At 53.0% G+C, this 14,431-nt stretch overlaps 1 protein-coding gene across 1 annotated transcript in view; it reads left to right on the top strand.

Moving 5' to 3' along the window:
• The first annotated feature begins 5,687 nt into the window (after nt 1-5,687).
• ASL (argininosuccinate lyase) overlaps nt 5,688-14,431 on the top strand; it is an 11,566-nt gene continuing 2,822 nt past the window's right edge. Inside the window, exons 1-16 of the mRNA XM_010837461.1 lie at nt 5,688-5,774; nt 5,977-6,031; nt 8,445-8,639; nt 8,971-9,054; nt 9,322-9,378; nt 9,484-9,581; nt 10,744-10,821; nt 10,933-11,010; nt 11,394-11,446; nt 11,806-11,868; nt 12,246-12,360; nt 12,502-12,586; nt 12,684-12,743; nt 12,986-13,069; nt 14,152-14,232; nt 14,383-14,430. Coding sequence (XP_010835763.1) covers nt 6,020-6,031; nt 8,445-8,639; nt 8,971-9,054; nt 9,322-9,378; nt 9,484-9,581; nt 10,744-10,821; nt 10,933-11,010; nt 11,394-11,446; nt 11,806-11,868; nt 12,246-12,360; nt 12,502-12,586; nt 12,684-12,743; nt 12,986-13,069; nt 14,152-14,232; nt 14,383-14,430 — 1,191 coding nt within the window. The 5' untranslated portion in view covers nt 5,688-5,774; nt 5,977-6,019. The remainder of the gene's footprint in view (nt 5,775-5,976; nt 6,032-8,444; nt 8,640-8,970; nt 9,055-9,321; nt 9,379-9,483; nt 9,582-10,743; nt 10,822-10,932; nt 11,011-11,393; nt 11,447-11,805; nt 11,869-12,245; nt 12,361-12,501; nt 12,587-12,683; nt 12,744-12,985; nt 13,070-14,151; nt 14,233-14,382; nt 14,431) is intronic.

The raw sequence follows: 14,431 nt of genomic DNA, 5'->3' as shown, positions 1-14,431 counted from the left end.
CCGCGATGCACGCCGGGATCGCCGCGATGCACGCCGGGAGCCTGGAGGACGCCCGCGGGGCCGCGAGCGGGACGGGCCCCTCTGGCCATTTGAACCCCTATGCTCTTCGCCTGTCTCGGAATCAGAATGTTAAGCGTTTGCGAGAACATTAAGCTCACGTTTTCGTTGTCTAGGTTGTATAGAAGTAGTATTAACTTACATTAGTAAGTTTCCAAAGACATAATCGGATTAGCAGGTCTTTGCGGCGTTAAAGACCCCTCAGATATTAGCGATGGCTAGTGGCGAGGCGGCCCGGAGCTCGATTTCTGGACCTGGGTGCTGGGTACGCGGTGTGTTCCGTTCCGTTTCTGAAAATCCATTGAGCTCCATGCATAGGTGCACTTTTCTGTATGTGTGTTATTCTTGAATAACACGTTCTAAAAGGTGGGGGGAAAAAAAAACAAAAAACCTCAGCCTCCTTCCATTTCCCATTCATCGGCGTTACTTAGTAGGGAAGTGTAAAGAACCTTAATGAGAAGCACAGTCTCTGACCTTTCGGCCTTTCTAGAAAGTTGCCCAAAGGGAATTATCAGATACTTGAAGAAAGATCGCTGTGTAATGATAATGTTGCTGAGATAGAGCGTAAATGCTCAGCAATGAGGAATTGATCAATCTTGTTTCATCCATACAGTATAATATATGTAACATGAGAAATCATGTAGCATAATTTATATGCTGGGGAAATGCTCAAGATAGGATTTTTAAAAGATGGAAAATGATGTGGTATGACTAGTAATTTAAGGAAAAATAAGCATGGGGAAAAAATATCTAAGAGTATTGGCGCTGCTGCTGCTGCTGCTAAGTCACGTCAGTCGTGTCCGACTCTGTGCGACCCCATAGACGGCAGCCCACCAGGCTCCCCTGTCCCTGGGATTCTCCAGGCAAGAACACTGGAGTGGGTTGCCATTTCCTTCTCCAATGCAGCGAAGTGAAAAGTGAAAGTGAAGTCGCTCAGTCGTGTCCGACTTTTAGCGACCCCATGGACTGCAGCCTACCAGGCTCCTTCATCCATGGGATTTTCCAGGCAAGAGTACTGGAGTGGGGTGCCATTGCCTTCTCCGGTATTGGCGCTAGAACCACCTAATCTACTAAGTTTTGTGTTCTTACAAAAAGACATCAACAGAACCGTCAGTGTCTTATCTTCTGGATTTTTGGTATGTTTGAAATATTCCTTTAAGACTGGAAGGAAATATGCCAAAAATGAGAATGACAGGTGTCTTTTGTTTTTTTAAGATGCTATCTTTTAAAATTTTTATTTATTCATTCATTTGGCTTCTCTGGGTGTTTGTTGCGACATGCGGGATCTAGTTTCCAAACTAGGGATGGAACAAGAGCCCTCTGCACCGGGAACATGGAGTTTTAGCCACTGGACCACCAGGGAAGTTTGCCGTTGGTGTCTTTAGACAATGAGTCAATTGCTAATTTTTTCCCACTTTTTTTATAGCTATAGCAGTTATCATTTACTAAACATTCTCTTTGCAAGGTTCTTGATAAGTGCTTTACTATTCGATGATTTTAACAGTTAACAGTGCAGGCTTTGCCAGCAGCCTGTGATTCTATTTACCTCCATCACTTTCTTAGGGGCCATTTAACCTTGGAAGTTTACTTAACTTCTCCTAACCTTAATTCCCTAATGTATAAATTATGGATCTGTTAGATATCTAAAGTGCCTAGCACATACTAAGTGCTCAACAAAAATAATTACTGACAGTACAGTCATGACACTCTATTCGGTAGTTTCCTTTGTTATCCAAATTTTACTACTGAGGAAACTTGAGCCAAGCTTGGAGAGATTATAATTTACCCAGAGTCACTCATCTAGGCCTGTAGGGATTTAAACCCAGGCAAATCTGAACAAATACATGAAGTGTATTAAATTGTTAATAGTGATTAATGACTGGATAAATGCAACATGCAGTATTAATACAATGGAATACTATTTAGCAATAAAAAGGAATGGAGTACTTATACATGCTACAACATGGAAGACCCTCAAATACATGCTAAGTGAAAGAAGCCAGACACAAAAGACAGCATATTATATGATTCCATTTATATGATATGTCCAAGAATAGGCAAAAAGAAAAAAAAAACAACCTTTAGAGAGGAAGTGGATTAGTAGTTGCTGCTTAGGGTTGGGAGCGGGTAGAGGTGGTGATGGGAAGCTGATGGGTACTGAGTTACTTTGGAGAGATACAAAAATGTCCTAAAATTAGATTGTGATAATGGTTGCACATTCCTGTGAATTTACCAAAAAAAACAATGAAGTGTACACTTTAAATAGGTGAATTGTAAGATATTTGGATTATATATCAATAAAGTTGTTAAAATGGTTTTTACCAGTATTTGCCTGTGACACCTGCATTGGAAGGGAAGTGAGGGGAATTTTTAACATTTAACTTTACACATTTGCAATTTTTTAAATGTTTTTCAATATACATGTTATTTTATTTTATTTTTTTACATGTTATTTTAAAACTACAAAATAGAAAAAAAAATTTTTGGCCAAGCCACATGGCTTGCAGAATCTTAGTTCCCTGACTGAAGGTTGAACCCAGGGCCACAGCAGTGAAAGCACCAAGTCCTAACCACTGGACCACCAGGGAACTCCCTACAAAAGTATTTTTAAAACAATTAATTTACTTTAAAAATCAACAAGTAAATAAAATGCCAACCCAAACCCAGATGGCCTAATTCATGTGGAGATTCCCCGTTGTGTTATTCACTCAACAAACATGTACTGATGGCTCACTGGGTGGTGATGATACATATATGAATAATACACACCTCCTGCCCTGGCTGGCTGCCAGCCTAGTTGTGAACGAGCTCTGGACATCAATAACTACAATCCCCTGTGTTTAGACGCTATGGAACAGAGGAGGGGATGACTAATGAGGTAGAGAGGCGTCCCAAAGCCAGGGGTGTTTGAACTGGGCGCAGGGAAGAACACACAAGGCCAAGGCTTCAAGGATGGGCTGCCACAGAAGAGGTGAGTACTTCTGAGGGCCCCATGATAAGATGGCTACACTTGTTTCTCTGACAGATGCTCCCCTAAGACTTTTCAGGCCATATGCAGCCACCCAATCTATCCCATGGGGACAGCCAAGTAGTCAGGAGAGAGGCCCAACCCCAAGGGAAGGCTGCCCACAAGGAGCCTGCATAAAAAGGTAACCCAGGCCACATAGCTGAAATTCCTGCCTGGCCTGTCCCCACTCAGAGCCCCCCTGCAACTTTCCTAACTTGAGACTGCCTGTGGAGTCTCTGTTGTTCCCCTCCAAAGCACATTATCCTAGAAAATAGTTTTGTTTTTTTTTCTTAACAGCTAATTTTTTAGGCAGAGGTATTAAGTACTGGATATACAAAGGGCTAGAACAAGAGCAAAGATTCATGTATGTCCTCCAAGGAGAAATATCCTGTTGAACATTAAAGCATTCAGGTTTAGAGCTCAGAAAAAAATCACAGAGCTTTTGAAGGTTTAAGTAGAAATTGAAGCCTTTAAAGTGAAGTCACCCAGGGAGAGTGTAGAATACTAAGATTTGCTTGGTGCTTACAAGCTGCCAGAGAGCTGATCTGAGCCTTTCACAATTGTACACTCATCAAATCCTCACCAAATCTCCTTCAGGATATGTACCAGGCGTGGTGTTAGCATGGTCTCATTCACTTCTCTCAGGAGTTCTCAGAATTAAGCACTATGATCAGCCCGAGTCACAGAGAGGACAGTGAAGCTCACAGAGTGGTCAAGAAGTGTCCAAGCCAGGGTTCTCACTCTTATCTGGTCAACTCCAACCTCGCCTGTCTTCTGCCAACATTAAGGATTTCTCCCTGTTCTACACTAAATTCTTCCTAGACCCTTTTGCTGTACCAATGTGGACATTTCAGGGGACAGAGACCAAAGTTTCCAGTCTCCCAAGGAAGGTAAATTCCATACAGCACTCAGGTCTCAGCTGAAAATGGGTATGATTCATTGTCTGACCAGTCCTGGACCCCCAAGCTGGCAAAGAAAATGAACACAGATTTGCTTGGAGTCAAGGCTCCCCAGATGGATGTTCTTGCTGCCTGCACAGAACACTGGCTTTGTGGTTGTACTCCTGAAGGTCATTCTCAGCTCTGCTACTTCCTAGCTGGGTGTTTTGGGACTCCCAGCTTCAGTATTCTCATCAGCAGAATGGGAATAATTATAGCATTGACCACAGAGGGTGGTTGTGAGGATATAAGTACATAATCGCTATATAATATGTTCAGCATAGATAGAGCCTGGCACACAATTAGAAGTCAAGAAGTATTAGTTATCATTGTCATTTTGTTTGTTGTTCTATTTATATACTGGAAATGCCTCCGGCTATCTCCAAATTTCTTCCTTAACCTTTTCTTCCCTCAGGCAGGAGCCAGAGCTTTGGATTTCTGAAGATGCTCAGGAGATGTGATGATGTAAGAATGTTTCCTTTCCCTCCCAGTCTCCCTCTTTTCCTGGGAGCATACAGGAGCCCAGAGCTAGGCATCTGCATCAGTGGGGAGTCTTTCCAACACTGGCTCCAATATTGATGGATGAAAGGGAGTAGCAAGACAGGGAGGGGACGGTTTTCCAGGCATAGGGAAGAGCATTTAGGAAACCTTGCAACAGCTTTATGAATTCTAGGAACTCCAAGTAATCCCACACTTGAGTGAGGGCTAAAAATATTCAACCCACGAGGTATTCCAGCTATTGGTCCAAACCTTCTCAGTTGACTTTCAAGGCCGTTTTACAAACTTGTCCCAACCTACTTCCTACTTCTCCTCCCCACCGCCATCCTCAAGCCCCTGACCCTTTGTTATAGCCACTCTAATGGTTTCCTATTCTCCAAGCAGGTCTTTCACTTTCCCGCCTCTGGCCTCCCGAACCTTGCCCAGGCTGCCCATCCCCTAAAGGGAATGTTCTAACCCCTCCCCTTTTCGCTGAGCTAACGACTCAAAGAACAGGAATTTGAGCAAACTCCGGAGATAGTGGAGGCAGAGGAGTATTGCAGTCCATGGGGTCCCAAAGAGTCGGACTTGGCGACTGAACAACAAACCCTCATCTTCCAAGACCCAACTCAGGGGACATCTACCCCAGAATGTAGAATTTCCAGAGCAGAAGTTCGAGACTCCTTAATCCCTAGAACCCGGGCTATCATTTCTGCTGAATAATTAATCATGTCAAGAAAATCTTTCCTGAATACTCCAAGATAAACGCCCCACTCTGCGCTGTCCTCTGTGTCCCGCTGCACACCTTGTCTATGCTTTGTTATGAACTTCTTGAGGCAGGCATCATTTCTTTTTCTTCAGTGTCTAATAAACTGTACCTACCACATAGGCGGTATCGAGTACGAGTTTGTTGAATGAATGAAGAATCGGGCGTGGCTTTTCACCTTTCATGTCCTGTGAGCCCGCCAGGTGCGGCCCAGAGTCTTTACCTCTACCCCTTTCCCGGGTCTCCAGGGCCCGGAACAGTCTGCAGCCTTGAGCACTGTCGCCCAGGCACCACCCTTCCAGTCCCTTACCCTCTCACTGGGGCCGCTCAAGCTCAAATCCGCTCCGGAGACGGCTCCGCCACAACCCGGATTGGAGGGGGGAGGCAACGCCCACCTGGAGAGGCCGCCTGGGATTGGTGTGTCCACCGACTGGAGGCGGGGACAGCGCCGAGCCGCTGCTGACGATTTCCCAGCCAGAAAAGCCCAGCGCAGCGGCTGGGCAAGAGACTCGCGGCGCGGTCAGGCGGCGTAAGTGTTCGGCTGCCGGACTGGCAGGACGGGCGGGAGCGGAGGACGCAGACGACCCGGGAGAGCGCGCTGGGCGCTGCCCACGTCCGCCTCCTCCACCGACTGCCCTCCGACAGGCGCGGTGCCCCAACCCGGTGTCGGACCCGCCCGGGGGACCCCGCCCGGTGGCCTAGGAGGTCGTCAGTCCCGCCTTGTTTTTTAGACCCGGAGGACCTAGGCTCCCGGAGGACAAGGAACCGCCCAACATGGCATCGGAGGTGAGAGGGACCTCGGGGACGCTCGTCCTCCAAGCCTCCAAATGGGGACGAGGGGCGCCCTGGGAGCCAGCCGGGGCGTGACCTGCGCCTGTCGCCCTGGGGTACTGTCCTCTTTGGCTCCAAGCAGGCTCCCTGGCGCACCTGCCAGAGCCCGGAAGATAATTTTGTCCCTTCTTTCCTGTGTCCCCACCACCATCTGCTCTTCCGCGTCCCTCACCCCTCCCCAGCCTGTGTGGCAAACCCACCAACCCGCACTCCTGGGGAAAGCAGCTCTGACCTCACCTGACCTGACAGCGCTCTCGGCCTGGCGGGGAAAGGTGCCTCCCACTCACTCAGCCTCCCAACCTGTTCATTCCTTTCTTCCCTCCCACTCACCCCCTACCCCACCCCACCCCTCCCCATCCTGTGCCCCTCCCCTGCCTTAGCAGTTGTCCCTGTGATTCTTGTGTTTGTTAAGAGCCAGGAGGCAGGGAATCGTGCCTTGTGGCTTCAGGACCTGGTGGCTTCCTGTCCCACTGGCCCCTCCCCCTCAGAGCCAGAGGACTCCTGGGTTCTCTCCCTGACCGAGTGGCAGGAGTCTGAGGCACAGATCCCTTTTCTTGGGCCTCGATTTACCTGGCTGATGGGGAGAATATTAGCTGTCTGCCTCCTCTGTGAGGTACCGGATGGTGAGGTCATTGCTTTGAAACTTTCAGGTAAAAGGGCTGTTTGCTTGATGCCGAGAAGGGAACCCTGGGCCTGGGAATCACAAGGTGTGGGTTCCAGACCCCTCTGGCACCCATTAGCTGGCAAGTCACTTCCTCTTGGGCCTCAGTTTGTTTACTGAATAAATGGGTTAAGACTGTCTGCTCTGCTAGCTTCTGGGTCATGTCAGAGGGCCTGTGGCAGGGCCTGGGCTTTGCAGCCAAACAGACTTGGTTTCTGAAGCAGTCATTCAACCTCCCTGAGCATATTTCCTCATTTGTAAAATAGGGGTAACCTCATAGAGGGTATAACGGCATCTGGAAATGCCTAGCACAGGGCCAAGCAATAGTAGGTGTTCATAAATCATGGCTAATGACATTAAGAGGGATAACACTGGTGTTTCCTGTGTGTGTTCTAAATTGACTATTGCTGGGAAATCCCTAGCGGTCCAGTGGTTAGGACTCCTGGCTTTCACCACTGAGGGCTAGGGTTCAATCCCTGGTTGAGGGAAATAAGATCCCACTACCTGCATGCATGGCAAAATTAAAAAAGAAAAATAGCTATTGCTCTTTTCTCTCAGCCAATCAATGTCCCTCTCCCCTCACCCCTCACATCTTTCTGGCCCAGTTATGCCCTGGTTCATAGCCGTGCCCTCTGCTGCCACCTCGCCCCTCCCTTGGTGTACATGTGGTAGCATCTCACTCTGACATCCCCCTGGAGTCCTTTTAAGCCTGCCAGCAGCGTAGGAGCTTGGACCCAAGCTCCACTGCAGAATGGACTGCCTTCAGGAGTCCAGGGCGCTGGGCGACCTCTGCTTGCCCCAGGCTGTCCTGTGGGTTGGCACTAATTGGTCTGGCTGCAGCCCCAGTTGTTAAATAGCTGTTATTACTAACAACACATGAAGGGAGTCCAGGGGCCTGCTGGGGGAGGGGATGCCAGGTGACGCCTTGCTGAAGGCCTGGCTCTGCATCCTGACTGGCTGGCCGAGGCCCTTGGGCCCCAGTGGTCAGGACCAGGGCCCCACGTGGTGCTTTGCTGGAGATCTGGGCTTGGCGGGGCAGCATGAGGGCGAGGGGCGGGTCCAGCTCACAGGGAGGGCAGAGACTGCATCTGCAGGGCAGAGTCCACTGGCAGCTGAGGTTGCTGGGCACTGAAGTGTCAGCTCCCAGCCTGGGGTGGTGGTGGAGAGCCCAGGGGGACATGCAGAAAACAGGAGTGGAGCTAATGCACACCCTGACCCCTGGTAGTCCTCGGCCCCTCCCTGAATAATATCTAGAATTTACTGAGTACCAGGCACTGTGCTGTATACGCAATTAGCTTAATCTAACTGAATACTCACAACAACCCCACCAGATAAATACTATTCTTATTCCTTTTGTGTAGAGGGGCAACCCTGAGATTAGAGAGGTTATATAAAGGCCTATGGTTAGGTGGCTAACAGAAGTCTGGGACATTGCAGGGGGACAGAGGAGAACTTATGTCCTCAGTGCCCCATGATGGGAAAGAACCCTAACTTCAGTGTCCAGTCAGGTTCCCACATTCACTCCCTGACCGACTCTGGAAAGCTCCTGACCCTCTCTGAGCCTCAGTTTCCTTATCTGTCCAGTGAGAATAACCCTACCCACTGGCTCCCACTGCCATCAGACTGGGTAACTCTCCTGAGGGCTCTTTGTGGGAGGCATTGTTCTCAAGGGGGGAGGAGATTAATCGCTTCTGCCCTTCTGGCCAGAGCGGGAAGCTATGGGGTGGCCGGTTTGTGGGCACAGTGGACCCCATCATGGAAAAGTTCAACTCGTCCATCACGTACGACCGGCACCTCTGGGAGGCGGACGTGCAGGGCAGCAAAGCCTACAGCCGGGGCCTGGAGAAGGCGGGGCTCCTCACCAAGGCCGGGCTGGACCAGATACTCCATGGCCTGGACAAGGTACTCTCCACACCCCCAGGCCCACCCCAGAGCATGCCCCTCACCCCTTGCTGTGGACGCAGGCTTTCACCAAATCCCCAAGTACAGGCTGCAGTAACATCCCCAGATGACAGGCTTGGGATCTCCCCTCGTAGTGATCAGATGCCTAGAGAGGTGCCCTTCAACCACATGCAGCGCTGACCATCTCTCTTCATCCCTCAATGCCCCTGTGATCCTGTGGCTCCTGAGAAAGGTGCTCTGGACCTGAGATGCTCGCAAGGGCGGAATGCTGCCAGGACTCAGCTGCCAATGCCTGCCCTCCTGACCCCCTGTGTTGCTGCCATCTCTGCAGGTAGCTGAGGAGTGGGCTCGGGGCACCTTCAAACTAAACCCCAATGATGAGGACATCCATACGGCCAACGAGCGGCGTCTGAAGGTGTGACACCCACTGCCTCATCCCCTACCCCTCCCCTCTCTGCCTTGCCTGGGGCCACTTGAGCATAAGCACCACCATTCTGTTCACTTCATCACTGGGACCTCAGAGCAGGAGGCAGCAGCAGAGATGGCAGAGATTAGGCAGATCCAGGGGACCCCAGGGCAGGGAGGGAGAGTCACAGGCCAGGGAGGAAGTGGAACTGCCTGAGCTGACCCCACAGGGCTGTGAGCAGGCAGACCCCAACTGCATGCCTCTCTCCACCCCCAGGAGCTCATTGGTGAAACCGCGGGGAAGCTGCACACGGGACGAAGTCGGAACGACCAGGTGCTGCCACCTCCCTGCCCCGCACTGGGGGCCTTCCTAACCTTGGGGGGTCCAGGGAGCAGAGTTAGGGCTGAGTCCCTGAGTGCCAGCTCCTCCTCCCCCCAGGTGGTCACTGACCTCAGGCTGTGGATGCGGCAGAATTGCTCCATGCTTTCAGCCCTCCTCTGCGAACTCATCAGAACCATGGTGGATCGGGCAGAGGCGTGAGTCCCGGGGTCACCAGGTGGCAGAGAGGGCCAGGAGGGCAGCCAAGGTCTCTGCTCCCCTGAGACAGGCAGCCTGAATGCCAGACCTAAGTGGCAGGGTGAAGAGGGCAGGGGGGCCAGGCTCTGGGGTACTGGGAGCCCCAGAACTCCTGGGCCGAGTGAGGCAGAGCAGCCAGCAGTGGGCCATTTCTTTCAGCATCGCCTACCCACAGCTGGCCCAGCTTGACACGCAGGGGAGCTCACCCTTTGTGGATTCACAGGCTGGAGGCTAAGGCACCAGGCAGGTGCCCTGAAGCCTGAGGAAGGGGCTGGCTTGCTGGGGCTGCCAGAGAGTCCCTTCTCAGCTGCCTGCATCTCAGGTCGCCCATCGCTGCCCAGCACCACAGGCAAAGGAGAGAGCTGAGGGCTGCCTCCCACTGACCTCATCCCAAAGCTCTGTGACATGACTGCTGAGAAGAGTCTACTTGTGTCAGAGACGGGGTTGAGCCTTCCTTGTCCCAACTCCCAGTAACCCCAGTTTCACTGACTTCACAACTAGGGGAAAACAAGGGCCCAGAAATGTCATCCTGTGGGAGACAGGTGTTGGGAGAATAGGGAGTGAGTGCTAATGAGTAAGGGTTTCTCTCTTGGGGTGATGGTACACTTTAAATGGGTGATTGGTATATTAATTATATATCAATAAAGTCATTAATATTAACAAACCAGAACCATCACCCACAGCATCTCTGCTACTGTGTAGCCTACGCTAAAATGTTCCCAGCTTTTCTGGGCTCCTCCAGGGCTCCTCTCATGCTCACAAACTCAGCCTTTCAGTGCCAGTGGTACCGGCCGTGCACCTTCCTCCCTGCCCTGGCTCCTGCCCAGATCTGCTGCCAAGGTGCAGAGGCGGGAGCTGAAGGTGTGATCTACATCAGGTCCTACACTCACCCCCTGGAGGCCCCACAGCCACGGCCCAGCACACTGCCTGCTTCCCAACCTTCGCTGACACCATGTATTGTCTTCAGGAGGTCACTTGGTCCCTCAAACAGGCAGATCCTTGGCAAGCCTGCCCTGCTGTTCCCAAGAGGGCTCCAGGCCTGCAGGGTCCCAAGTGTGACAGGCAGGCCTCACCTGAATCTTGAGAGCCCCTCACACACCCTGTCCTTGCTCTTCCCCTCAGGGAACGTGATGTCCTCTTCCCAGGGTACACACACCTGCAGAGGGCTCAGCCGATCCGCTGGAGCCACTGGATCCTGAGGTCAGAGGGGTCATGATGGAGACTCGCGATGGAGGATGTGACTGGGGGCGTGGCAGAGGGGAGGGGCCAGGCCAGGCTGCCCTGACGCTCTGGCCTCCTGGCCTTCCACAGCCATGCGGTGGCTCTGACCAGAGACTCTGAAAGGCTGCTGGAGGTGCGGAAGCGGATCAACGTCCTGCCCCTGGGGAGGTGAGCAGGGCCCAGTGCTCAGAGGGTGGAGTGGGGTTCCTGCCACCTAGTTAACATGGTCCTAGGGGTTCAGCAGAAGAGGAGGAGCCAGGAAGGACAGAGGGGGACAGGAAGCCAGGTGATCAGCCTCCCTGTCCAGGGTGGGAAGGGGACCATACATGGGCCCTCAGCTCTAAGATGAGAACGAGTATGTCACAGCAAAGCCAGGGCTCCCTGGAGAGCCAGCCAGCTGTGTTTCCCCACCTGTGGGGACAGGTGTCTGGCTCCCAAGCTGACCAGGCTCTGGCCCTGGCAACCAGCGCACAGCATGCGTGTGCATGTGTGTGCAGCCAGGGCCTGCCTGTGGGAGCCCTGGTCACTCAGAACCCCACCCCACTCTGCAGCGGGGCCATCGCAGGCAACCCCCTGGGTGTGGACCGGGAACTGCTCCGAGCAGGTGAGGCACCCTGCCCCTCCTTTCCTGGGAGACCATCCTCAGTACCTGCCAGGTCCCACAGACACACACCTAGAGAGGGCAGGGGTCCGGGTGAAACTCTGGTTTGTTTCTGTGGACATGAGGCTAGAGTGGCCTGGGGAGGCCATGCTAGGGGTACGTAGAGCCAGGGAGACTCAGGACTCCCACCTCCCTCCTGGGACCTGTACAAGAGACCTCCTCAACTCCTGTCCCTCCCTACTCTGCCTCCCTGAAAAGGGGTCCAGGGGGAGGTGGCTGGGCAACCTGGTTCGGGGAAGGAAGAAGGCCCTTCCCAGCCCTCCAGCCCAGCCCTATTGCCTTCCCTTTCCCGCCTCACTCAGAACTGGACTTTGGGGCCATCACTCTCAACAGCATGGATGCCACCAGTGAGCGAGACTTTGTGGGTGAGTCCTGGGAGCCAAGCAGGAGATGCGGGTTTGATCCCTGGGTCGGGAAGACCCCCTGGAGGAGGAAATGGCAATCCATGCCAGGATTCTTGCCTGGGAAATCCCATGGACAGAGGAGCCTTTTGGGCTGCAGTCCATGGGGTCGCAAGAGAGTCAGACACGACTTAGCAACTAAACAATAACAACCTGGGAGCCAGCCCGCCTGTCCTCCAGGGCCAGTCCCCTGCAGTGTGTGCTGCCTCTGTTCCCCCCACCCTGGTTCTTCTCCAGCTTCCTGCCACCCCCGTATGGCCCACCTGGAGCCTCTCCAGACTGGGTGAGCAGCAAGACAGGCCTGGTGAGCAGACAGCTTGCTCTCTCTTTTCTCCCACAAGCCGAGTTCCTGTTCTGGGCTTCGCTGTGCATGACCCACCTCAGCAGGATGGCTGAGGATCTCATCCTCTATGGCACCAAGGAGTTCAGCTTCGTGCAGCTCTCAGATGCCTACAGGTGAGGCTGTGCCCACCCTCGCCTAGCCCTGCAGCCCCCGGAAGGGCTTGATTCCTCCCCACCCCCACCCTGGGCAGAGTTGCCCAGCAGACCAGCCAAGTGGCGCAGGAGCCCCTTCAGCCCCAACATCTGTGTCTCCAGCACCGGAAGCAGTCTGATGCCCCAGAAGAAAAACCCAGACAGCCTGGAGCTGATCCGGAGCAAGGCGGGGCGAGTGTTTGGGCGGGTGAGCCAGGCAGGGAAGGGGGCACAGCCTCAGGGCTGACCCAAGGGTCCAGAGGGAACATCCTGGACAAGCTCCCAAGTCCTCCCTTTCCCCGCAGTGTGCTGGGCTCCTGATGACACTCAAGGGACTTCCGAGCACCTACAACAAGGACTTACAGGTTCGGGACCCGCCTGTTCTACCTCACACACCAGTTCTTGGGGTCTTGGCTCATCTGGGCAGGGGCCCCACAGAATTGCCACCTCCCATCATGTACACCCAGCCCTTGACCACCCTGAGAGCTCTCTCCTCTTCTTCAATGTGGGGTGTATGAGGTGCTGTGTGTTCCCAGTGGGAGGCAGTGGGGGTGCCTCCGTGGGGACCCAGCTCCTGGGGCCTTACTTCCTGCCACGTGTCTCCCAGGAAGACAAGGAAGCTGTGTTTGAAGTGTCCGACACCATGAGCGCTGTCCTCCAAGTGGCCACTGGTGTCATCTCTACCCTGCAGGCAAGACACACCTCTTCTCCCCGAGGCTCTCAAACTTGGGGGTGGTGTGCCAGGAGGGTGATCTTGAGAGGAGGCAGGTGTGGGTGGGTCCGGAAGACCTGGGGCAGAGGGAGGAGGTATGTGCTTGGTCCTGCCCTGGGAACAGTGAAGAGACACAGTTAAGCTGCTGCAGGAGAATGGAAGTGGGTTAGATCCAAGGAGCCCCCTCAACTGGCCTAACCAGATTTCTTTTTTAAACACTTACTGTGGGAGAATTCAATATACAACAGTGGAGAGGATGTATGATGACCCCTGGGCTTCCCCAATGGCACAGTGGTAAAAGAATCCACCTACCAATGCAGGAGACCTGGCTCCGATCCCTGGGTTGGGAAGATCCCCTGGAGGAGGAAATGGCAACCTGCTCCAGTATTCTTGCCTGGGAAATCCCATGGACAGAGGAGCCTGGCGGGCTACAGTACATGGGTTCGCAAAGAGTCAGACACGACTGAGCAGCCACACATGCACACATAATGAACCCCTACATAGTAACAGCATTCAGCTTAAACAACAGTCAGCTCACAGGCCATTCTCCATTCAACTATCTTTACCCACTACCCCGCCCACCATTGTTTTTTTTTTTTTTTCCCTCCATCCCCCTCACCATTGTTTTTAACCAAATCCCTGGCATATAATTTCATTTCTAAATATAGTTCAGGGTACGTCTCTAAAGTAGTGGTTCTCAAAGTGTGGTCCCGGGATCAGCAGTATCAGCATCACCTGAGAACTTGACAGACCTGCAATCCTAGGCCCCCCTGCAGACCCACTGAATCACAGGCTCTGGGGATAGGCCACACGATCTATAGTCTAATCAACCCTGCAGGTGGTTCTGATGCATTCTAAAGATCAGGAGGCAGCCCTGGTAACACAGCTAACACTTGTCAATAGTTGGGAAATGGTAGCTCAAGCAGAAAGCAGGACAGGGTGGGTGAGAGGGGGTCTGTCCAAGGCAGGGGACATCCTGACTGAGCGGGGTGGGTCTGGGGCGGGCAGCTCCAGGACCCAGGGCCCCTGGATTCACTGCTGGCCTGGCCTGCTGTCCCCAGATTCACCGTGAGAACATGGGACGGGCTCTGAGTCCTGACATGTTAGCCACTGACCTCGCCTACTACCTGGTCCGAAAAGGGGTGAGTGTGGGGCAGCCAGGGTGGAGGGGCCAGGGGACAGGGATGTTCCCCAGGCCAGGGTTGGGGGGGGCCATGGGGGCGCCAGCACCCCAAAAGAACAAGGGGTGGAGAAAGCTGTGTCAGCACTGCCCTCCTCCCTGGCTCTCCCAGATGCCATTCCGCCAGGCCCACGAGGCCTCCGGGAAAGCCGTGTTCATGG

This window comes from Bison bison, unplaced genomic scaffold (assembly GCF_000754665.1).
Source record: "Bison bison bison isolate TAMUID 2011002044 unplaced genomic scaffold, Bison_UMD1.0 scf7180017864072, whole genome shotgun sequence".
In the NCBI taxonomy this organism is placed as follows: domain Eukaryota; kingdom Metazoa; phylum Chordata; class Mammalia; order Artiodactyla; family Bovidae; genus Bison; species Bison bison.
The sequence above is the reverse complement of the archived record's forward strand: the minus strand, read 5'-3'. Positions and strand labels throughout refer to the sequence as shown.